General features: G+C 43.7%; 1 protein-coding gene across 2 annotated transcripts in view; it reads left to right on the top strand.

Moving 5' to 3' along the window:
- Positions 1-24088, top strand: part of LOC141101794 (BOS complex subunit NOMO3-like) — a 365568-nt gene that overhangs the window by 185146 nt on the left and 156334 nt on the right. For both annotated transcript variants that reach the window (XM_073591128.1, XM_073591127.1), the window contains 4 exons: positions 48-135; positions 7906-7969; positions 21513-21608; positions 22052-22261. In XM_073591128.1, the coding sequence (XP_073447229.1) occupies positions 48-135; positions 7906-7969; positions 21513-21608; positions 22052-22261 (458 nt within the window). The remainder of the gene's footprint in view (positions 1-47; positions 136-7905; positions 7970-21512; positions 21609-22051; positions 22262-24088) is intronic.

Genomic DNA, 24088 nt, shown 5'->3' with positions numbered 1-24088 from the left:
GCTGACTTTCAATTGTGTTGCTTTTTTTTTTTTCTCTTTATAAACAGGAGTTTTACCAGGATGGAAATGGACCAGAACACGTTGGCGTTTACAATTTAACAAAAGGAGTGAACAGGTTTTGCCTTTCAAAACCAGGTGATTTATGTTTTTTATTTATATATTTACATACTTTTGGATCTCCTGATTAAAGCGGAGTTCCATTCAATGGTGGTACTTGCGCTTATCCATCGCTCCTGACTGTTATTTTTTAGTTGGGGGGGGGGGGGGGGGTCCTGTCCCATTCCTTATTGCCATTAGGACAGATTGAAAAGTTGAAACTTGATAGGAGTGTTAACATTTATTTTATCTAAAATGTAAAAAAAACGGTTTGGCATTAGCTATGCTTCTACAATGACTAATATATTTCTTTCTGAATTGCTTAAATTGATGCTGCTGCTAAAGCTGATTTGTTGTAAAATAAAAAATATATATACAATTTATGTACCTCCTGGACCTATTGTGACATGTATATTTTTAATTATTCAGTTTCTTCAGTTTCTTTATCTTATGCTTTTTCACTAAAAACTGTTTCAGACAAAACAAAAAGCTGGCAATTGGAAAGTGTATCGACAGCCAAAACATTTTAAGGTTTAGATGGTGTAGGGAAAGGTAAAAACCCCTAGTTATGTTTTATTTATTTATTTTTCCCATAAATCCATTTGAGGTTATGGCATTAAAAATACAGTACTGCACAGAGTATAATAAAATGACCAAATCAACATAACAAAAGTTTCATACAGAACGTTTAACAAACTTGTGCAAGAAAAACACAATAAGACCTCCCGAGGTCCCTACATGATTTGGCAAGTTATTTTTTGCTTTCTTTATCCTGCTGGGAAGATTTCACTTCACCTCCTGTCCTGGAGACACAATAGGAAATGAGAAGAAAACTGAGGGGATTTCCCATAGGAACAGCTGTCTCCATTGGAGCATTTCCCCTTCTTTCTCTTTGGAAAATTCAGTGTTTGAATTTCCTGTTTTTGGTTTTACAGACAATGATATCGGAACAAACAGAGTTATTGATTCCCCCTAGCAAACAGAGCAATGAAAGCCTGACGATAAGTCTAAACCTTTTCCCTCCTTTATCCAAAACTAAAAAAGGCTGCCTTTACATTAGTGGTTGTAAAGGCAATTTTTTTTTAAACTAAAATATTAAAGGTTATACTTGCCTGCTCTATGCAGTGGAATTGCACACAGCAGTCCCTTGCCTCCTCTTCTTGGGTCCCCCCCGCTGGCACACTCTCTGCTCCTTCTTTTTGTGGGTGCCCCCAAAGCAAGCCGTATGCCATAGGGACACACAGCCACGCCCCCTGTTCCCTGCTCAGAGATATTGACTTACTGGATTCACAGGCTACACTGACAGCAGCAGGAGCCATAAGCTCCTACTGCTGTCAGCTTAGCCTGTGAATCCAGTAAGCGAGAACAGCACTGGGTATTTCTTTTGGATTTACCTCCTATTCAGCAGATCTTTGCGGTTACTGTCTGTACAATATCACTGTATTGCATTTTTTTCTCATTTCCAGATTATTATGTATTTGTATTCCATGTATGTGCTCACTATTTTATGATATTCTTTATTAAAAATTGATATATATTTTTATATTCTCTTCACACTTCATTTGACATCTGCCCTGTCTAAAGTCCCACCCATAGGAAATCCTTTTCTTCAATTTGTTGCTATTAGGGATGTGGGGCAGTTTAGCGCAATTCTGGTGACAAGTAGCACTTTGTTCAAAATCATTTTCCCGAGCTAAAGTGGGGGACTTTGTGTAGGCCGGCATCACCCAGAGTCCGGAAGATCGCATCATGTAGACCTGGTATAAACAGGAAGTTTCCCAGTATGGGGTATAGAGGTGAGTTGTGAGAGGAGAGAGATGTCTGCGACATGAGTCGTGCGCAGATCCGGGACGAGTTACCGATCAGCGGGTGACGTTTAATCTCTACCGGTAGACCCGAGTAACACCATGGAGCTCTTCGGAGGGGGACTATACTTTGAGATTGCTCCAGTTGGGTCCACAGTTTGGTCTCTTGGTCACGGCACCAATCTATGATTCTCCCCAGGTGCACAGCCTGATAATAAGCATGGATATTTGGTAATGACAAACCTCCGTATAGTTTGGGGAGGACCAGTAGTTTGTTGGTGAGTCTGGGTCTTTTCTTGGCCCAGACAAATTCTGTAAATGCTGATTGTACTCGTTTAAAATAGATTGTTGGTATGTGTGTGGGTAAAGCTTGCATGAGGGAAAGGATTTTCAGGAGGATGGTCATATTTCCAAGATATTGCAGCGGCCTAACCAGTAGTGTAGACCGGAATGCCATTGGTTTAGTAGTGTTTTGATTGTTTTTAGTAAGGGTGGAAAATTAATTTCGTATAGTCTCGAGAATGTTTGGGGGATATATGTGCCCAGGTATTTCAAGGCCTTATTTGTGACATTTCAGTTTAAAGCTGGATTGAAGGTGTGTAAGTTGTGTTAGCGGTATCTCCACGCCCATCGCTTCTGACTTGGTAAAATTTATTTTCAGGTTGGAGACTGCCCCATTTGTTGTAAATTCTTGTAGCAGGTTCGGAAGGGAAACTATAAGGTTCGAGAGTGAAAACATCAGGTCGTCTGCGTAGGCTGACGCCTTATATTGAGTTTAGTTGATCGCTATTCCCACAATGTTCGGGTTTAGTCTTACGTGACATAGAAAAGGTTCAAGGGATAGTGCAAAGAGGAGGGGTGAAAGTGGGCATCCCTGACGTGTCCCGTTTGTAATTGGAAAGGAGTCAGATGTTACTCCGTTGGCCCTGACCTTTGCTGTCTGTGTTGTGTATATTGCCGAGATTCATTTCATCATGTTGCTGCCTGAACCCACGTGTCTCAGTGTTGTAAGCATAAAAGCCCAGTTTACCCGGTCAAAGGTTTTTTCAGCATCAGTGCTGAGAAAAACACTTGGTGTTTTTGCTAGGGTGGCTGTATAGAGCAGGTTCAGGACTTTTGTAGTATTGTCCCTTGCTTCCCTGGTTGGGACCATGCCCAATTGGTCTAAGTGTATCAGGCGGGGTATGTGCAGTTGTAGCCTGGAGGCTATTATTTTAGTAAACAGTTTGAGATCTGTATTTAGTAGGGGTATTGGTCGGCAGCTCCCGCAGTCGGGTCTTTACCTTCTTTGGGAGTCAGTTATTTGGGCCTGTAATGTGGTATCATGTAGCATGCTCCCCTTACCAAGGTCGTTGAAAATTTGGATTAGGTGATTTCCTAGGGATGGGAGTAGAGTCTTATAATATTGAATTGTGAGGTCATCTGGTCTTGGGGCTTTCCCTTGTTTGGTGTTCCCTATTGCCAGCTGTAGCTATGTCAATGTTATGGGTTCATCTAGGAGGTTGCTTGTTTCAGTCGGTAGGATGGGCATTGTGGATGTGACTATGTATTCCGCTATGCGTTCCGGGGGTGGTTGCGCTAAGTTCAGATTGTATAGGGTCTCGTGCTAAGACTTGAACTCTCGAGTGATTTGTTGGGGTAGAGCTGTTTTTTGTCCCTTTGGAGAGTATATATACGGTATGTAGGATGCCAGTTTCTGAGATTGTAAAGATTGTGCTAGCAATCTACCGCATTTATTACCTGATTCATATATCTTTTTGCGGGAAATTTGGAGTGCCGCCTTAGCTTTGAAGTGGAGAAGGTCAGTTATGTGCGTGCGTACTGTGTCGAGTTCGCTTCACAGGGGTCTGGTCGGTGTCTGTTTGTGTTTAGCTTCCAGGGTCTGGAGTTTATGTAATGTTAGTTGAGCAGTCCCTTGCCTTTTGATCCTCACACCGTGCTTTATAAGCACACCGCGGATCACCGCCTTGTGCGCCTCCCAGATTAGCCCCCTGTCACAGTCGATCGAATTGTTGGTGTGAAAGTAGTGTGTGATTTATTTCGTTACGTCTGCTAGGACCTCTGGATCCTGTAGGAGGCTTTCATTAAGCTTCCATGGCTTTCTTTGCCCCCATGAAAGTCAGTCATGGCGTATTGTGACCGGGGCGTGATCCGACCAAGGGATAGACCCTATAGTCGTCTTTTACTGCCTGAAGCTGATTGTGTGGTATTGAAAAATAGTCTATACGTGAATACGCGTGGTGTGGGCGGGAGTAAAATGTGTAGTCCCGTTCGCCGGGGTGGAAAAGATGCCAGACACCTACTAGTTGTGCAGCGTGAAGAGCTGAGTGAATCACTTTACGTGTGCCTCGAGGGGTTGAGGACAGTCCCGTCGAGGTGTCCTCGGTGGGGAGCAGGGGAATGTTTAGGTCCCCGCCTATGATGAGCTGTCCTTCCGAAAAGTTTTGAAGCAACTCTAGGTGTCTTTTAACAAATGTGTCTTGTTGACTGTTTGGGGCGTAGAGGCTTGCAATAGTCACCATTACGTCACCAATCAGGCTTTTAAGAAACAAGAATCTCCCCAATGAGTCTGCTCTCATGTCAATCAGAGTCCATGGGATTCTCGCCGAGATCTGAATGGAGACCCCTCTAGATTTGGCTTCTGAGTAAGTGGAATGGTAGACTGTCGGGTAGTATCTATTTTTTAGGATAGGGAATTTTGTTTTCCCGAAAGTGTCTCTCCTGTAATAGGACGATGTCGGCTTTCATGCGTTTCATGTCATTTAGCCGCATTCGTCTCTTTTCAGGGACGTTGAGTCCCTTTGCATTCAGGGTGACAACGTTGAGCACATCCAGGTTTGTGGGGGGATGGGAAAGGTAAAGGGGGGTAGGGAGGCTGGGGGGGAAGGGTTATGTAGAAAATAAAAGATGTGAGAGTAAAAGATAGAGGAAAGAGAGAGAGTAACCCCTTTGAGATAGCTAGTCTCTCGGGAGGTGAAAGGTGTCCTTTGAGAAAAAAGGACTCCCAACCGGCACTGTCCAGCAGTCCTGGAAATCTAAAGTGTCAGCAAAATGCTGCTTCAACGCCCTCTCTGGTGAATCTGGATATTGATTGTTTGAGTGGAAGTGCGTTCAGCAAGGACCTTTGGGAGGTTCCCATACCCTCCCCAATCCTTCAGACCGTTATTGCGTATGTGGTTGTGGGCAATTAGTATATGTCTATGTGTACAGGACTAATATGCATGTGTAAATAGGAGCACTTAAGACCTAATGGTCTTATACAACAGTCAAAACTTTATGAACAAGGTTACCAAAACTTGCATGATAAGTATACTGGCTGGCTGTAAAACAAGGTAACTAAAATGTTTCTCCTATTCTGCTGTCCCTCCCCTATTCAGAGATGGTACCTCTTGTGGTATTACCCCTCTCGGGTGCTAACAGGCAACTCGAGGGGTAGAGTTAAGGGGGGGGGGGGAATCATGGCCCCCCTCTCTCAACCGCCGCCGACATCCTCCCGTGCCGTGCTCACATGAGTTAAAAGCTGTTTGGTGGTCTGTACAGGCCCAGTCAGGTAGGGAGCTCCTCCAGTGCACGTCTTTACTTGGCCACTGCTAAGCCACGTCCCAGGCAGTCATTTTTTACCTTAAAGTGACTTTGTCATGAGAGAAGTATGGGGCTGCCATTGCAGGCCTACCTCTAAAAGCGCTAAATACCTTGCTTTGTGTGAAACTGATATGTTTAAGTCGCATGCCCAGAACAGGCATTAGGGAGATTTCTTTTCACTTCCTGCCCTATAGCCAAAACAGGAAGCAGGCGAAAATCCTTCCTACGTGGGTCAATCCCTTGTCACCAGGATTATTGTCCCTATTGGAAGATTTCACTTTTATTTCCTGTTCTGGTGACAGCCCAAAATTTGTGAATTTTTTTTCACTTTCACGCTTGGTGATAATGAAGAAGAAAGACTTGAAAATGACATAGTTACATAGTAGGTGAGGTTGAAAAAAAGACACAAGTCCAGCCTATATGTGTGATTATATGTCAGTATTACATTGTATATCCCTGTATGTTGCGGTTGTTCAGGTGCTTATCTAATAGTTTTTTGAAACTATCGATGGCCCGCGCTGAGACCACCGCCTGTGGAAGGGAATTCTACATCCTTGCTGCTCTTACACTAAAGAAGCCTCTACGTAGTTTAAGGTTAAACCTCTTGTCTTCTAATTTTATTGAGTGGCCACATGTCTTGTTAAATGCCCTTCCGCAAAAAAGTTTTATCCCTATACAGTTCTTAACCACTTCAATACCAGACACTTTCGCCCCTTCCTGCCCAGGCCAATTTTTAGCTGTCAGCACTGCCGCACTTTGAATGCTACACCATACCCAAACAAATTTTTTATCATCTTATTCCCACAAATAGAGCTTTCTTTTGGTGGTATTTGAACACTGCTGGGGTTTTTATTTTTTGCGCAACAAATAAAAAAAAGAGCAAAAATTTTGAAAAAAAAATTAGTTTTTCTTTATTTCCGCTATAAAATTTTGTAAATAAGTACGTTTTCTCCTTCACTGATAGGCTCTGATGAGGAGACATCTGGCAGGCATTTGTAGTGGGCACTGACTGGCGCCATTTCTGCACACCGATTATCATCTTTTAGGGAGCTATGTGGCATCCCTGGTAGCCATGGGGGGCATGCCTGGTCATCCATGTGTGATGGCCATCCCTGGGGGTCCTGGCAGCATCCCAGGACCCCCAGGGATGATTTTACTAGATTCAGGTGGAAAGAAAAATATGTAGTAGTCCATTGTACTACACTGGTGAAAACCACATTCTTTAGCTTTTTTACATGAAACTAGTATTTTAACAGATGCTAGATGCTTTTCCCAAACTGTTTTCTTCAGCCTATGGGGCCCCCAAAGTCTTTTGGGAAGTGTACACTATTTCCCTTTTAAGTCTAGCTTTAGATTGCAATTATGACCTGCCTGTGTGTGTGTGTGTGTGTATATATGTATGTGTGTGTGTATGTATATGTGTGTGTATATATATATATATATATATATATATATATATATATATATATATATATATGTATGTATGTATGTATGTATGTATGTGTGTGTGTTTGGGGTTTCAAAGTAATTTTCTAGCAAAAAATACAGATTTTAACTTGTAAGCAACAAGTGTCAGAAAAAGGCCTGGTATTTAAAGAGAAACTGCAGTCTGCTCCTATAACTTGTAATAAAAACATCTTTGCCATTCTGAAGCTTCCCTCCAACCACTTTGCATATTATTTCATATATACTCTGATTCTGTACTTGCCAAATATGCTGCAAAAATCTCCCTCCACTGACTGCATCCATTTTAACTGTGGGCAGCTGAAGCTGTTACCTATTCACTTCCTGGATTTACACAGACACAGAGGCACACCTCCAACTCTGCAGCTCTCATTGGCCATCTTATGACACCCCCTCCCCCCCTCCCTTCCTGCCAAACTCACCAGAATGAGAGAGAGAGTTTTGCATGATGTCGTAAGCCTAGGCTTTTTACCAGACAAGAAACAGGAAGTGGGCTGTATAAGGTATTTACTGGCAGAAAAAAAATATTTTACTATCCAAAATTAAAACCTCAAGGGCAGAAGATTTAATAGATGGAAAGATGAAAAAATGACTGAAGTTCCGCTTTAAGTGGTTTAACTGCCCTAATGAAGTTCAACCCTTTTAATAAAAGAACCAAATGATATAAGATTTCTTTTTATCTCAGTGCCGAGCAATGTTGTAATAAACTTTGCCACTGCCTTTTTTTTTTTTTTTCTTGACCGCTCTGAGCAGAGAATGGCTCTTCACTTGCTTACATTGTTACATGAATCGTGGAAATGCCGGGTTAAAATCGCGAAGGGGGGTTGGATCGAGATCACAAGTTTTTTTAACGATAAATTGTGCCGCTCTACTTTTAACTGAAAGCTATAAAAACAAAGCAAGTTGCATTGTATTCTATAACGATTCTTGAATTCTGCTTATTTCATCTATATTTTAGGTGTTTACAAAGTCACGCCACGTTCTTGCCATCGGTTTGAGCATGCTTATTACACTTATGACACGTGAGTATTTTATTTTCAGTTGCTTTTTGTTGAAGGAAAACAATTTACACCCAGACTGGTAAAATAACTACAAAGTAATTTCCGAGAAATACCCTTTCTTTCTCGTCCATTAAGGGACGCAGGAGTTCTTTAGATTGTCAGGTTATACTTCTGCCTACATGAGATAGATACTGGCAAAAAAAAAAAAAAAAAAAAAAGAATAACCACAACAGGAAAACCATACCCATAACCAACATGACCCAGTTTTTTGCAAGTGTTCTCAGATTTTTTTTTTTCCTATTTACAGCTTTTGGTAGATTCATGACAAATATGTTAAATCTTGGATGTCTGTCTCTCCCCTCAGCCAATGAGTGCTGGTAGATTCATGCTGAATATGGTAAATCCTCAAAGCCAACAAATGCAGATTTTCCCAGTTTTTAATACTGGTGTTTTCTCTGCGAGAGCCCTACATTTCTAGACGTTTCCTAGGTTGACTACAGCTAAACTCAGGATGGATATGAAAATCCTGGACAGCTCTCCAATTAGCCAAGCAGAACAGGTTCCCAAGTAATTTATATATACTGGGGTGTCCTTTTTGTGACAGTCCCGTAATTGGAAGTGACTACTTCTCTTCGTTTCAGTTCACACAAGGCTCCGCTATTCAGGTCAGACTATAATATCTGGGGATTCCTTAAGGAGTTTTTGATCCACAGTTTCCCTGTTCCCCTTGCTACAACTTACTGTTGTGAGTACCTTGCAGACTTGCGCTGGTCTATGGTTTCCTCTGGTGCTGAGGATATTTGCTACAGAAACAACTGTAGCTGAATGTCCATTTTGTTGGGAGTTAAAGTGGGTTCTAAAGGCTCAAGGTTTTTTACCTTCATGCATTCTATGCGTAAAGGTAAAAAAACATCTCTGTGCAGCAGCCCCCCAGCTCTTTTTAATACCCAAGCCCCAACACGATCCAGCAATGTGCATGAGAGCCTTGGCTCTCCCGGGGACTCTCCCCCCTCATTTGCTGGGACTGCAGCAGAAGCCATTGGCTCCCGCTGCTGTCAATCAAAGCCAGTGAGCCAATGTGGAGATAAAGGGGGACGAGGCCAAGCCACGGCTCTGTGTGTGAATGGAAACACAGAGCAGGGGCTTGAGAGCAAGCCTGCTTGGGTGCCCCCGTAGCAAGCTGCTTGCTCTGGGAGCACTTGGATTTGGCAGGAGGGAGGGCCCAGAAGCGCCGACGGGACCCAAAAAGAGGCTGCTCTGTGCAAAACCATTATAAAGAGCAGGTAAGTATAACATGTTAAAAAAAAAAAAAAAAAATTGCCTTTTAATATCACATTAAAACATCTCATTTTTTTTCTGGACTTGCTTATACTTTATGTATTTATACTTTATGTATATGTTGACCACATAGGGGAGCGCCCCTCTATTTCTGCTCTGGCTTACAAGGAGAATTTGTTACTGTTTATTTCCTCCCCTCCTTCTCCGCCCTAGCTAAAGAAGATGCATTCAGGTGGGAGCGCACATGCATGTGAATGGGCATGGGTGAACGTGCGGAATTTTGCGTGCAAGCTGCTGGGAGTGGACCAATGAGTAACCATAAACCTTGCTTTACTTCCTGACTGTTCATAAATGAAATCCTGCTGTAAAGGAAGTTTAGGGTAGTCTCTGTGATTGTGCATATGGCTGTAGTGCAGTCACTGTGTTTAATAGAAAAGCTTAGATAGTTTATTCCCCTCATATTCACTGCTGCCCATTTCCCATTGAGGATAATGCCTTACAACTTCAATACCGGGCACTTTTACCCCTTCCTGCCCAGGCCAATTTTCATCTTTCAGCGCTGTCGCACTTTGAATGACAAAAGCGTGGTCATGCAAAACTGTACCCATAATACATTTTTATAATGTTCACACAAATCTAGCTTGCTTTTAGTGGTACTTAAAGCGGAGTTCCACCCGTTTTTTGGTTTATTAAAAGTCAGCAGCTACAAAAAGCATAGCTGCTGACTTTTAATAAACCGAGACTTACCTGTTCCACGGTCCAGCAAAGCGGCCGCTTGGAGCCTCGCTCCTCTCCCCCTTCTCTCCTCTGCACCTCCATTGATACTGTGGGCACCCGGCCGTGACAGCTTACGGCTTCACGGCCGGGCGCGCATGCGCAAGTCACACTACGCTCTGCTATTGACCAGCCAATCTTCTGGGACCTTTGTTGTGTCCCAGAAGATCGCTGGCAGGAGGGAGGGGCGGTCGGGAAGCGCAAGGAGGAAGTGGGACAGGAAGTCCCACTAAAAAGAGGGTATGTGGCATGTCAGGGGGCGAGGAGTGCTTAAAGCGGAAGTTCCACTTTTGGGTGGAACTCCGCTTTAACTGGGTTTTTCTATTCTTTACTAAATAGAATAAAAAAATACCAACATTTTTTAAAATAATGCATTTTCTTCCTTTCTGTTATAAACTTTTGAAAATAATCTTTCTTCATAAATTTAGGCCACAATGTATTCTGCTACATTTCCTTGGTGAAAATAACCCAAATCTGTGTATATTATTTAGTCTGTAGAGAAGTTATAGAGTCCACAAACTATGATGTGTATATATCTCTTAATTGATCAGTCCTAATGTACTGATGGCCTGTCTTATTTCTTGAGGCCGAAAATGCCAAAACAGTACAAATAATGGGAAAGACCTAAACAAAATAATGGAGTGGGCAAATAGATGGCAAATGAGGTTTAATGTGGAAAAATGTAAATAATGCACTTGGGGGCAAAACACATAAATTCAAAACTACTCACTAGGGGGAGAACCGCTGGGGACATAAAGGATGGAGAAAGATCTGGGGGTCCTAGTAGATGACAGATTGAGCAATAGCATGCAATGTCAAGCTGCAGCTACCAAAGCCGGCAAAATTATAGCATGCATAAAAAAGGGGATATACTCCAGAGAGAGAACGATATTCCTACCACTTTATAAAACTCTGGATAGACCACATCTGGAGTATTCTGTCCAGTTCTGGTCACCAGTTCTCAGAAGGGATGTGCTGGAACTGAAGAGAGCCCAAAGAAGGGCAACAAAACTAAAAGGGGAGCTAGAGGAACTAGATTATGAGGAACAACTGCAAACCCTAAATCTATTCTCGCTGGAGAAACATTTTAGAGGAGATATGATTTAGTGATTTACAAATGCCTCAATGGCGATCCCAGCATAGGAAAAAAACGATTCAGTCTCAAGGAGTGTAAGACCCCATACACACTATACAATTTTCTGTTGATTTTTTCCTTTAGACTTGCCAAAACCATATAATGAGGTCAAACCTTAAGAGTTTCAATTTGTATGCAATCGGGCAGGCCCTTGCACTACATGGTTTTGGTAAATCTAAAGGAAGTAGGACAACAAAAGTTGTATAGTGTGTCTTAGAGGACACGGGGACACACTGTGGAGGGGAGGCGGTTTAACCTTAAACTGTGCAGGGCGTTTTTTTACTCTCAGGGCAATAAGGATGTGGAACTCTCTTTCATAATTGGTTACATAGTAGGTGAGGTTGAAAAAGACACAAGACTATCAAGTCCAACCTGTGTGTGTGATTATATGTCAGTATTGCATTGTATATCCCTGTATGTTGCGGCCGTTCAGGTGCTTATCTAATAGTTTTTTGAAACTATCGATGCCCCCCGCTGAGACCCCCGCAGGGATTTCCACATCCTTGCCGCTCTTACAGTAAAGAACCCTTTACGAAGTTTAAGGTTAAACCTGTTTTCTTCTAATTTTAATGAGTGGCCACATGTCTTGTTAAACTCCCTTTTTATCCCTATTGTGGGGTCACCAGTATGGTATTTGTAAATTTTGAAATCCTATCCCCTCTCAAGCGTCTCTTCTCCAGAGAGAATGCAGAGAGAGTTTAGTGCTCGCAACTTTTCTTCATAACTAATGTCCTCCGGACTTTTTTTTTTTTTTTTTTTTTAGCTTTGTTGCCCTTCTTTGTACTTGCTCCATTTCCAGTGTTCTAGTACATCCTTCCTGAGGACTGGTGCCCGGAACTGTACAGCATACTCCAGGTGCGGCCGGACCAGAGTCTTGTAGAGTGGGAGAATTATCGCTTTATCCCTGGAGTTTTTTTTTTTTCCACATCAGCAAACTTTTAGAGAGATTTTAAGTCAGCTGCGTCATTTACACTGCGCCCCCTCTCTTTTTCGCATCATTGTGGATTAAGGAAAATTGTAATCTCTTTAATACAAAAACTTTTAATCGATTTTCCCTTTCCCTTTTTATCCACTAAAAATACCAATATTTACTTATCTTTTTTTATTTTTCTCCCCCCCTCCCCCCACCCCCACCCCAAAAAAAAAAAAAAAAAAAAAGAGAAAAAGACTGCAGTTTAGCAAAAAATATAGGGGGGGATCTCTATTGGGACCATTTGGAAGGTGTATAATACCATGGGCAGCACAAACATTTTGATCGCATTTATCCTGCCTATCCATGACAGGGCTTTATATCTCATCCTACCTAATAGATCTTTAGTTTTATTGAGTAGGGGAATATAATTATCGGCGAACAAGTCCCCCGTGAGGATGATAATTTTATACCTAGATAAACCAGTTCCCTCTCACACCATATATAAATGGAAGCCCGGCTTGGAGTGCTCTCTGCTCTCGCTTAGGGATTGATATATTTAGGAGCTCTGACTTACTCATGTTTATTTTAAAGTTTGCCAAACCCCCATAGTGCTCCAACTCCTTGAGTGCCACGGGGATTGTCGTTCTAGGGCGGGTAACGAAGCATAGCAAATCGTCAGCAAATGCTGCTATTTTGTACTCCTTCGTTCCAACCTTAATTCCCTGAATGTCTTCGTTCCTACGAAAAGCCGCTAAGAGTGGCTCTAAGGATAAGATAAACAAAATTGGGGAGAGAGGGCAACCCTGTCTTGTCCCGTTAAACAATTCAAGGGGACAAGACAGGGTCCCATTCACTCTAATCCTCGCCTTGGGGTGCCTATATAGTGAGAGCATCCATCTCATCATCCTCTCTCCCAATCCTAGATGTTTCAGAGTTTCAGTCATAAAACCCCAATCCACTCTATCGAATGCCTTTTCGGCATCGATTGATAGCAGAGCTGCTGGGGTGTTACTCCTGATTGCTTCCTGCATGAGAAGAAATGTTTTCAGTGAATTGTCTCTCCCCTCCCTACCCGGGACAAATCCCACCTGGTCACTGTGTATCCACTGTTTTAATCCAGTTTTCAACCTATCTGCAAGTATTTTAGCAAAGACTTTTGTATCTACATTTAAGAGCGAGATTGGTCTGTAGCTTCCGGGTGAGGCTGGATCCTTTCCTTCTTTCAGGATAAGGGTAATATACGCTAGTAGGGATTCTTCTCGGGACTCTTCGTTCTCCCCGAGGGCATTCAAATGGTCACACAATTTGGGTACAAATATTTCAGAAAATTTTTTGTAGTAAGCTACGGAGTATCCGTCAGGGCCCGGGCTCTTTCCCAGGGCAGTGTTCTTTATCGCCTTTTCTACCTCCCCTTGGGATATGGGTGCATCAAGATGCTCAACCATATCCCTCTCTGCCCTGGGAAGGTCTAGTCCCCGAAGGTACTCCCTTATCCTTTCCTTCTTGTTATCACTCAGTCTCTCTCTCCGGCCTACCTTATAAAGTGCACTGTAATAAGAGTGGAATATTCTAGCAATTTTTGGGGTAGAGAATTCAAGGTTCCCCTCTTCATCTCTTATTTTAGGTATAAAGGTCCTATTCTTTTTCTCCCTAATCCTTTTGGCCATCCACCTTCCTGGTTTATTCCCTTCTCGATACATATCTCTATTTATCATATCGAAAGCACAGCTCCTTTCCTTCTCCAGCAAATCATTCAGGTCTCTTCTTTTCTTAATTAGCTCATGCTTTTCTGGGAGCCCCCTGGGTCTTGTACTCTGTTCTGCTTCCTGGATCTCCCTGTATAAGCGTGTCAACTTTTCTCCCCTCTCTTTTTTTTTTCCTCGTTCCGATAGCAATCCAAATCCCTCTTATATAGGTTTTGTGTGCTTCCCAAAGAGTGGATCTGGATATGTCCTCTGTATCATTAATCTCGAAGTAACTTTTTAATTCCTGCTCTATTTTCGAAACTGCATCTGGATCTTGTGTGAGGGAATCATTAAGTTTCCAGTTTATCCTAGGCCGATCCACACCGGCGATCTCTACTTGGATTTTCACCAGTGCATGATCGGACAGGGTAATAGCCTTAATTTCTGCTACCTTTAGAAAAGGGACCATCTGATGTTCTATTAAAATGTAGTCTAACCTCGAGAATGATTTATGAACAGGGGAGAAGAAAGTGTAGTCCCGATCTTTTAAGTGGCTTATTCTCCATGCATCCATTAATTGAAGGTGATTTAACATTTTTTTGAGTGTCTTTCCATGTGTGCCCGATCTTAATTCGCCCCTTGACGTGTCCACCTCAGGATCCATACACCGGTTCAAATCTCCTGCGACTATTAGTTTACCTTTTCTGAAAGATTCTAGTTTCGTCAAAATTCTCTTTAAAAAATTCTCCGGGTTTCTATTAGGGGCATAGATATTCACCAGTGTGATCCACGTCTCAAACATTTTCCCTTTCACAAACAAGAACCTGCCTCCAGGATCGGCCAATCGCTCCTTCTTCAAACGTCATTGTTCTATCGAACCCTATAGCTACTCCCCCTGAATGTGCTGATCCAGCATCCCCATATAACCACTTTGGGAACAAATGCGATGTTAATCCCTTACTTGCGTGCGTTACATAGGTTTCTTGCAGAAACACCACGTTTGCGCCCAGGAGGTGCAGCTCCTGATTGATTTTATACTTTTTTTTTCTGTATTCAGTCCCCTCACGTTATATGTAACAAAATTAACTACTCCCATTTTTTATTACTGGAGAGAGCGTCCGGCCAATCCCATGAGGCATAGCGAGAGAGAGAGAGAGGGAGGAGAAAAAAAAAAGGAGGCCCGCCCACACACCCCCCTCCCTTCACCTCCACCTTCCCTGCCCACCCCCACTCCCTCCACCCCCCCACCCCCCCCATCTGGAACAGATCGCCTATTTCCGGCGGGGCAGACTCCTCTGTTAAAAATATGGATCAGGTGGCCTCCCTCGATCAGATGCCACCCTTCACCTATATTCCCCATAGGGCTCATGTCGTGAGGACTCCCCGTATCGCCCCGGCGCCCTCCCCCCGCCCCGCTCATGTCAGCACTACCCTTCTGCCCCTAACTATGCCTCTTGGTTATTAGCTTATATTAACCATTGTGCTCCTCCCCTCCCTCCGCCCTATTATATCTCGCGCTGGAGCTGCAGTCTCTTCCACGCCCCAACCAGGAATACGTGGAGTAGCGATGTCTAACTTGCGACAAAAGTCCTCAAGGTCTTCTGGGAATCTAAGCACTGCCGTTCGTCCATTCCTTTTTCCAATTAGGCAGGCCAGGAACCCCCATTGATATGCTATTTCTGTCGTTTTCAGTAGGGCTGTTAGCGGCTTCAGCAGCCTCCTTCTTGTGAGGGTCTCTGCTGATAGGTCTGAGTAAACCTGTATCTCTGCCCCTTCAATGCTTAGGCCTGATTGATGTCGCAGTTTTCTCAAAATTTTCACTTTTTCCTCCTCATAGTGGAACTTCACTATCACATCCCTTGGACTCTCTGATGTATTTCTGGGGTATCGTGCGACCCTATGGGCTCTATCTACTTTCAGGGGGGCCATTATTTCTCTATCCAGCAATGGGTTTAGCAATTGTTGTAGTGCCGGCGCCAGCTCTTCCTTCTCGAATTTCTCTGGGAGACCCTTGATTCGCAAGTTTTTGCGTCTGCTGCGATTCTCCTGGTCTTCTAATTTATAAAGAAGGCTTCTATTTGCTCTTTGTATGTCTCTTATTTGCATATTCATACCCTCTAGTCTCCGCTCGTGTTCTTCCAATCTGTCCTCCATCTCCTCCACCCTTTTCAGTACATGCCCAATGTCTACCCTTACGGTCGCAATCTCTTTTTTAAGGGAGGTCTCCAGTTTCAGTAGCAATTCAGCAAGCATTTCTCTAATATATGGAGCTTCCTCCTGTGTGAGCTGCAGTGGTGGTTTATTCCCCCTTGCAGTATCTTCCTCCTCAGTTCTCCCATAAGGGCCTTCCTGTGTCTCAGAGCCATACATCTGCTGGCTTCCGCTGATCCTTACTCTTGCACTTTTGCTTTTATTCTCCTCTGATGCCCCTCTCTGTTTGTTTATTCCTGGGCGTGCGGATACTCCCAGTCTGGGACTCCCTTGAGGTTCTTCCAGCATGCTGGCTTCAGTTGACATGTAGCGCTGAATCCCGCCTGGACTTGTTGCGGTTACAGTTCCTTTATTACCTTTAGTTGCCTTCCCCCTCATCTCCACAGGCCTCTAGTACTCCACCCTACCCCGGAATATTAATACAAGCCTAGGTATGAGACCTAGTGGTTATATACAACTTGCTCCTAACGGGGTCGGGGGCCAACTCCCTCAGTTCCCTCTTATAACCCTCTTATACCGGTGTGCAAGTCGCTGGTATCCGCTTATGCAGAGGCTCTTATATTAATTCCACGAGGGACCTCCCGGACCTACTTGGGTCTGAGGGGTCCTGCGTAGAAGCTTTGTCTACCACTGCCCACCCTGCACGTCAGGTCTGGGCGGGAACGTTCACCTCCCAAAAACACCGCAGGGCTACTGTCAGGCTCCTTTTATACCCTATTTATCGGAGTGAGAAAGTGAGTTTTAGCCCCCAAACCCAGGCTTAGGATGTGTAATTCTTCTTGAGTGGATCTTGCGCCTACCTCTCTACCCTTCTGTCCCTATGCCAAATGTTCACTGTTTAGTCCAAGTAGCCCAGGATAGCCGGTATTTAAGCCAAATACTTAGAGTTTCTTATCCTTAAGACATTAAAAAGGGTCAGGGGGGGTTCCCACGTTAGAATATCCGTGGAGAGGAAAAGAAAGAGAAAGCGAATAGCAATGGGACCATCTACTCAGATCAACTGCGATCTAATACAGGCATCTCAGAGGGTTAATACTGTTGCAGATATTGTCATTTAAAGTCAAGAATTTTATCTTCCACTCCGACTATTCTTATGAACAAAAAGCCCAATCCGTTCTCCTTGAGGTTTATATATATGACTTAGTCCCCCTACTTCCGTTCCTCCTCCTCCTCTACCTTAAGAGATTGCAGAGATCCAAGGGGGAGGGGGTGTAAGTGAACGCAAGTGCTCACACTAAGTAAGTAGGTAAACAGTTCATCTGTATATAACCAAGTGCACCTCAAACACGTCTCATCTATTCCTTATTGTTCTAGGGATTGTTCCTTCAGCCTTTTAGTACATATCATGCGTCCGGGTATCTCAGTAGTATATAGCAGGGTTAGTTTTATGTCAAAATTACAGTTTAAGTTCTTACCCTGTTTTCCGGCTGCTTTCCTACCATAGACACTTCAAAAGGGGAGCAGGGGGTACACCAGGGGGTATATCAGCATATATTGAGCTCTCATCATCTCTCACCTCTCCCTGCTCCTATTTCAGTGTATCCCCTTGCTGGCTCACCCCCCTCCAGCTGCAGCGTTACCTTGCTGTTGTTAAGCCAACCTGTGCCTCCAAAGCCGTTCGCGGTCTCCTCCCTGTCCGTTGCTTCGGAGCTCAAAGCTCCAGGTGTCAGTGTCAACGGCAGTGCTGTGATTCGCAGCGGCAGCTAGGGCAGCGAGGGGCGAGCGGCTTCCCCTCTCTACCTCCCTCCAGGCCGCGTCGGAAGCATCTCACGGTGTCGGCGTCCTTGTGGCATCCTAGCCTCCTCCTCTCTGTTGAGCGGGTGTACGGGGGGAGCAGTGGCGCCAAGCCCCCTACGGAGCGCTCCTACGTAGCGACGCTCCGCCCCATCCCCGCACCTGTGGCAGCACCTGTGCAAGATCAGTACAGCATGTGTAATATGTCACCCAGGCCTCTACTCGCTTTATCCCTGGAGTTAATCCCTTTTTAATGCATGCCAATATTCTGTTTGCTTTATTAGCAGCAGTTAGGCTCAGCAATGCCATGCAATGCCAATCATCTACTAGGACCCCCAGGTTCTTTTCTGTCCTAGATTCCCCCAGAGGTTCTCCCTCTAGTCTAGTGTATCCCCATCCAAATGCATTATTTTACATTTTTCTACATTAAACCTCATTTGCCATTCGTGGTAGCAGCGGGGAGTATGGATATTTTTAAAAGACTCTTGGATGTACATCTTAAAGAACACAACATACAGGGATATGGGAAATAATTATAGGCACAGGTGCACCTACACAGTAGACAGTCCAAGGTAAGTAGGTAGGTAAGTAAGAGGCATTGCAAGTTTTTTTGTTGTAATTTTTTGTCACACGTTTTTGGAAAATAAAAAACCTTTCTTCCTTTTTTTAATTTTTTAGTTTATTTTTTACATACTGTCACCAGTGCGGTACAGCATTCTCATAAAACTGGAGTGGCAGTAATCAGGGATACTGGTGACCGTATGTAAATTTGTGTTGTCATAGTAACACTGTACTGCTCTGGGGAAGTGATCAGAATTTTTTTTTTTTTTTTTTTATTCATTAGGATTGCTTACACCAATTCATTTAATTGGTTTAAGCAACCATTTTTACTGAATGAAACTGATTCATTCAGTGTCTTTTGTTGTGATTAGCTGTGATTGGCCAAAGCTAATCACATGGTACAGATAGGACCTATCTGTATCATGTGATTACGGTGATCAATTACAGCTAGCAACACAATTGTATACAATGAATGGCAATAAAGAAAGCCATCCATTGTTCACAACTGTATTGTTATCTGCTGTGATTGGTCATCGCGATCACATGACACTGGCAGTGGGCCAGTATAGTGATCAGTGGACATAGCCAATGACAGATTGTGCCGCTGAGCGGCCCCTTCTGAGAGCACGTCATTTAACGTCCCCTTTGAAGGAGGAAAGTCCCGCCCAGCCATCAATCTGCTATGGGCAGGGCGGGAAGGTCTTAATCAAATTTTAATTTTATTACATGGGAGTTCTACCTCTAGTACCAAGTTCTCCTCCTCCACTCTGCCAACCCCTTCTCCCCTTTTGGCTAATCAGATTGTAGGAAAATTGCAGTGTAACCTACTGATCTGCCACCCAATATTACCTGTCTTTCTGTTTCCAACAGATCCTGGCAGTCCTCTTCCCACAAATCCTTCCTCTGCATCTTCAGGGAGAGATCCTGTCCTCCCTGTGGCCACTTTCTTGGAGGAGCAGAAGCTGCAGGAGGCTGAGACACACAGCAGCAGTCTGTACCTAAACATAAACACTGCTGTACTGTGAAATCTGGCTGCTGTACTGTTAAAATCTGGCCGCACCAGGCCATTATGTTAAAGAGCTTAGAGGTAGTGAGTGACAGGGACATTCCTGTGACTGCTGTACTCCATTGTTGGAACAACCCTCCTTTCACCTACTAATATTACTGCCAGCCTGTTTGATTCATGGGAGCTCTTCATCTCTGCAAAAAGCCTGCCCCTATCCCTGTGTCCTCAGCCTGCTCTTTGAGCCTTGACAAGTTGCGCAGTATAGTCAGGGTTCAATTGAAATAAATAATTTTGGGTTATCACCACAGTGTGGTACTGTGCATACCAAAGTAATATATGTGCTACTTCCCATTGATTAGAGATACTATTGGAAAGGTTGGTACTGGACTTTATAGACACCGAGATACACAAATTACAATTATTTTTAATACAAACTGATTAAAAAAGAACAACCAGACAGACACTAGTTAAAATCTTTGAAGATAGGAATTACCTATATGCTATTACAACACACAACCCATACACCAAGAAATATAGTCCTGAATAATAGTAGAGATGTCCTTGTTGAGGAAATAAATATTGTTCTATCAGGCTTAGAGTGAGTTGGTCTCAGTGTGCAGTAGCTTGGCTCTACATGTTACGCGCATAAACGCGTCTTCAGGAGCATAGGCATATAGTCTATGTAAAATAGAATAATCGTTCTATGGTTGTTCTTTTTTTAATCAATTTGTTAGTATCTCATAATCCAGGGTTCAGGTTACAAAGTATTGTCAGGGCTAAAAGAACAGGCAGGCTGAAATAGCAGCAGAGAAGCTGTTAGGCAGCCCGTCATTCCTTTTTATCAGAATCTCCCTTCAGTGTGAGGAGGAAAAGGGTCAGGCTCTGTGCAGGAAGGGTGCTAGTGCACCCTACCTCACCTAACACCCCAAAGCCCCCCCCCCCAATTACACCATCACCCAACTATGTCAGCTCACTGCAATGTCAACCACCCCCCTGCACTCTTTCAGCTTCCCCACTCCGCTCTGAAGCAGACCCTCCATCACCCCTTTTCTCACAATCTACCAATCTCTAGCTTCCTTTCTCTCCACATCCATCACACTTGCATCCCTTCTCTCCTTTTTTACCACCCTCTGCACCTGCAGCCCCCCTTTTTTCAGCACCAATTGTATCTCCACGCCCATTTTTCCAATTCTTATTAGTCTCTGCATCTGCAGCTCCCTCTCTTTCAGCACCCACAACACTTGCACTCCCACCTCTCACACTACCCTCTGCGCCTGCACCTCCCTTCTCCCACCATCTACACCTTTATCACTTCTTCTCTCATCCTCTGTGCCTGCACCCCCCCTTTCCTTTTTTTACTCTCTGCTACACCTGCATTCCCTTCATCACTGCACCTGTACCCCACCCTCTCACCACCTTTACCTGTGCATGATTACTTTCACTTCAACCAACGCATCTGCAGGATGCCCTTCTTACCACTATACCTATGTCCCCACTCTAGCATTCACCAATGTACCTGTGCAACCCCACACAATCTCTCACCCAATGTTTGCATGTACACACCCCCTCTGCTCCCACTATCCTACCTGTACACTGCTTTCCTGCTCTCACCACCATGTCAGCACCCCTCTCAGCTTCCAACACCACACCTGCATGCCTCCCATTTCACCACCATGTCTGCAGCTCCCTTCTCTCACCACTATGCCTGAACTGCACCTGTGCATGCTTCTCACTGCCTCCCTTCAGTGTAGTGGGGGGGCGCAGCAGCCCACATTCCTATCCTGCTCTCATCACTGCGCCTTTCGCCCTTCATTCTACAATATGCCTTCACTACCACTACTTTGCCCGTAGGTCCCCTCTTTCACCTCATGATATGTAAGGTTTTACAACCATTTTAAGGAGATGAGTCTATATCTGGAACACAGGACATTAAAAACAAGTAAACACACAAATTGTCCATGTCAACTTGAAGAATCGAGGTGTGGTCAAAAACTCCCACAGACAAAAGGGTCTGTGAAATGGCCACACCCTGAATCATTAACCATATTTCAAATCAATTAACCAGACCTTCCACTACAGGTAAAGTAGAATGATTACTTGTATAATTTAGGTTAATAGAATTGGTTATTAGTTAATATTGTTTTTTACTCTAGACAGCTTTTTTTTTTTTTTTTTTTTTTTTAAGTGTTAGGCTTTAAATAATAGTGTATCTTCATGCTTGTTCAAAACATTTTGTATAGAACTAATGTGTATATTTTAATTTACAGATCTTCACCCAGTATCCTCACTCTGACTGCAGTGCGACATCATGTCCTTGGGGCCATAACGGCTGATAAACTAATGGATGTCACTATCACTATTAAGTATGTTTAATGCTTTGCATATTAAAGTATGCTTACTTGAGTTTCTTCTCAGAATGTCTTGGTCCCTTAATAACTGAATATAAAGTGTAGTGCAGAAATGAGTGTAAAATTATGAAAATTGACGCTTGTATTAAGAAACTTTAACTGTGCTTTGGCATCCCTTTTAGCTCCATACTCCTGGTCCTTCTATTGTTTGTTTGAATACAGTTGAATGAAAATCACTAGGAACACTGTTCCCATTCATATGCTTTAACTCTGAAAACATGAGGTTTGATAAGATTGCTTTTCTCGGTACTTAAACGGTAAATTTATTTTTATGAAAACCCACAAACCTCAAGTCCTACAACTTAAAAACTGTTTTGTTTTTTTTAGGCAAACCATGTGTAGGCCAGGTCAAGTTATCTTTCAGTTATTTATTCTACCACACGGTTATTCCCATGCAGGTCTTCCATAGACAGTGAACCAGCTCTTGTATTGGGGCCATTAAAGTCTATCGAAGAGACACGTAGAGAGCAGCAGCTAGTGGAGATTGAGGCACGAAGGCTGGAGAGAGAAAAAGCCACTACAGAAGACTCTGACATTCAGCCACCTGTTCAGGAAGTGGTGGACGAGCTTCAGGGGCCATTTTCCTATGAATTTTCCTACTGGGCAAGGTAGGATGTGCTTTATGGTTTACCATGAAAGGTGTGAAAGTTTTTGGATGGTGTGATCACGGTGTGTAGGGGTGCAACGGATCAAAAAACTCACGGTTCGGATCATTCCTCGGATCAGGAGTCACGGTTCGGATCATTTTTGGATCGACAAAAAAAAAATCTCCCCCCGCTGTAATAATATCCACAATCTCCCCCGCTGTAATAATATCCACAATCTCCCCCCCGCTGTAATATCCACATCTCCCCCCCGCTGTAATATCCACATCTCCCCCACTGCTGTAATATCCACATCTCCCCCACTGCTGTAATATCCACAGACTCCCCCACTGTATATACAGTGTGAGTATAGGAATTAGGAAGGAAGACCATTAGACTAGTGATGTTTAGTGTTGTTTAGTTTACCATACAGAATAGAAGCCGCCAAGCCGACCAGATCAGATCCACGATGAGGGGTTGAGGGGTCATGACGTCAGTGCGCCGCCGCTGGTCATAACAAGATGGCCGCCGCTCCGGAGCTAGGCCGAAGCTGCGGCCTTTCCTAAGGCTGATGCAGCAGCGCGCTCCGCGGAGCGCATGTGTGCCAATCCGAACAGGGTGAACCGTTGGGATCACGGATCGGTAACGATCCGTTGCACCCCTAACGGTGTGTGATGATATACTTTAGGTGTTGTAAATGATTATAAGGAAGGGTGTTTGTAGTGCTGTTTTTCTAAATCTCAGATTTTAATAACCTGATCTTAAACAATCTTCAGTTGCCCAACTCTGTTAGGTTTACTTTCAGTGACCCAGAGGAAACAAAATATGTAATTTCAAAGTATATCCTAAGCCCAAATGGTTAAAGCGACTGTTGGTAATACTTTAATCTTCTCAACCTGTGAGAGAGCACGCGTTGTACAGTATGGGAAATGGTATCTTTAGTCTTTTACCTATAGGTTATATACAGCATCATTCACGTGCCTAAAAAAAAAAAAAAATAAAATGAAAGCTGCAGGGTTATTCCCTTTATAATCCCTCCCCGTCACTCAAAGCTGGTCTCAGTTTTTTTTTTTTGCTAGTGTCCTTAGGTGATGTACTGTTTTTTTACTGTGCAGCGATCCAAGGCTCCCTGGTAAAGCAAAGTGATCCCTGGATACCTACCTCAGTGCAGCAGCCTACAGTGTCTGGCTCCCTGCATATAAAGCAAAATGATCCCTGGATACCTACCTCAGTGCAGCAGCCTACAGTGTCTGGCATAGAAGGCTCAACTTTTCTGTTTCCACAGCAGCAAAGGTTGTGACTATCCCTTTGGGGGCATTCTTACACAATACATAGCAGATCACAAGTGTAGGGGTTTAAGAGATCAGGTCGCCTAGTTTAGGCCTCAGAACATGGTCTCGGGAAGGAGTGGAGGGCTTGTTCCTAGCTTATCAACACAGGACCTTAGTACTCTCTTTTTGGATAGTTGCCCCCAATCTGATTCCCTGCCTTTCTCTGGGCACTCTGCAGGCCATCAAGCCACTCTCCTTTCTTTCTACTAATCTAGGGAGGGCTTTTCTGTCAGTGTCTAATTACCAGATGTCCAGAATTTCAGTCCTAATAAAGGCTGTAGGTATCACAAGCATCACAAGCCTCTTTGGTCTTCCCTCCTGGGTCCGTTTTTTACTTTGCCTTGGTTGCTTACACTCTACCTGTGGAGAAGGTAGACGAGGGTGATTTCAACCCTCCTCCTTGGGAAGTGGATCAGGATGAGATACCTTCAACTGAAGTTTTATCCAAACTTAAGGATACCATTCTACTTTTATTAATGCTGTAAGCTCTTGTTTAGCATTAGAGCAGTCAAAGTCTGGT

Source organism: Aquarana catesbeiana, linkage group LG06, assembly GCF_042186555.1.
Source record: "Aquarana catesbeiana isolate 2022-GZ linkage group LG06, ASM4218655v1, whole genome shotgun sequence".
Classification (NCBI taxonomy): Eukaryota; Metazoa; Chordata; class Amphibia; order Anura; family Ranidae; genus Aquarana; species Aquarana catesbeiana.
The sequence above is the reverse complement of the archived record's forward strand: the minus strand, read 5'-3'. Positions and strand labels throughout refer to the sequence as shown.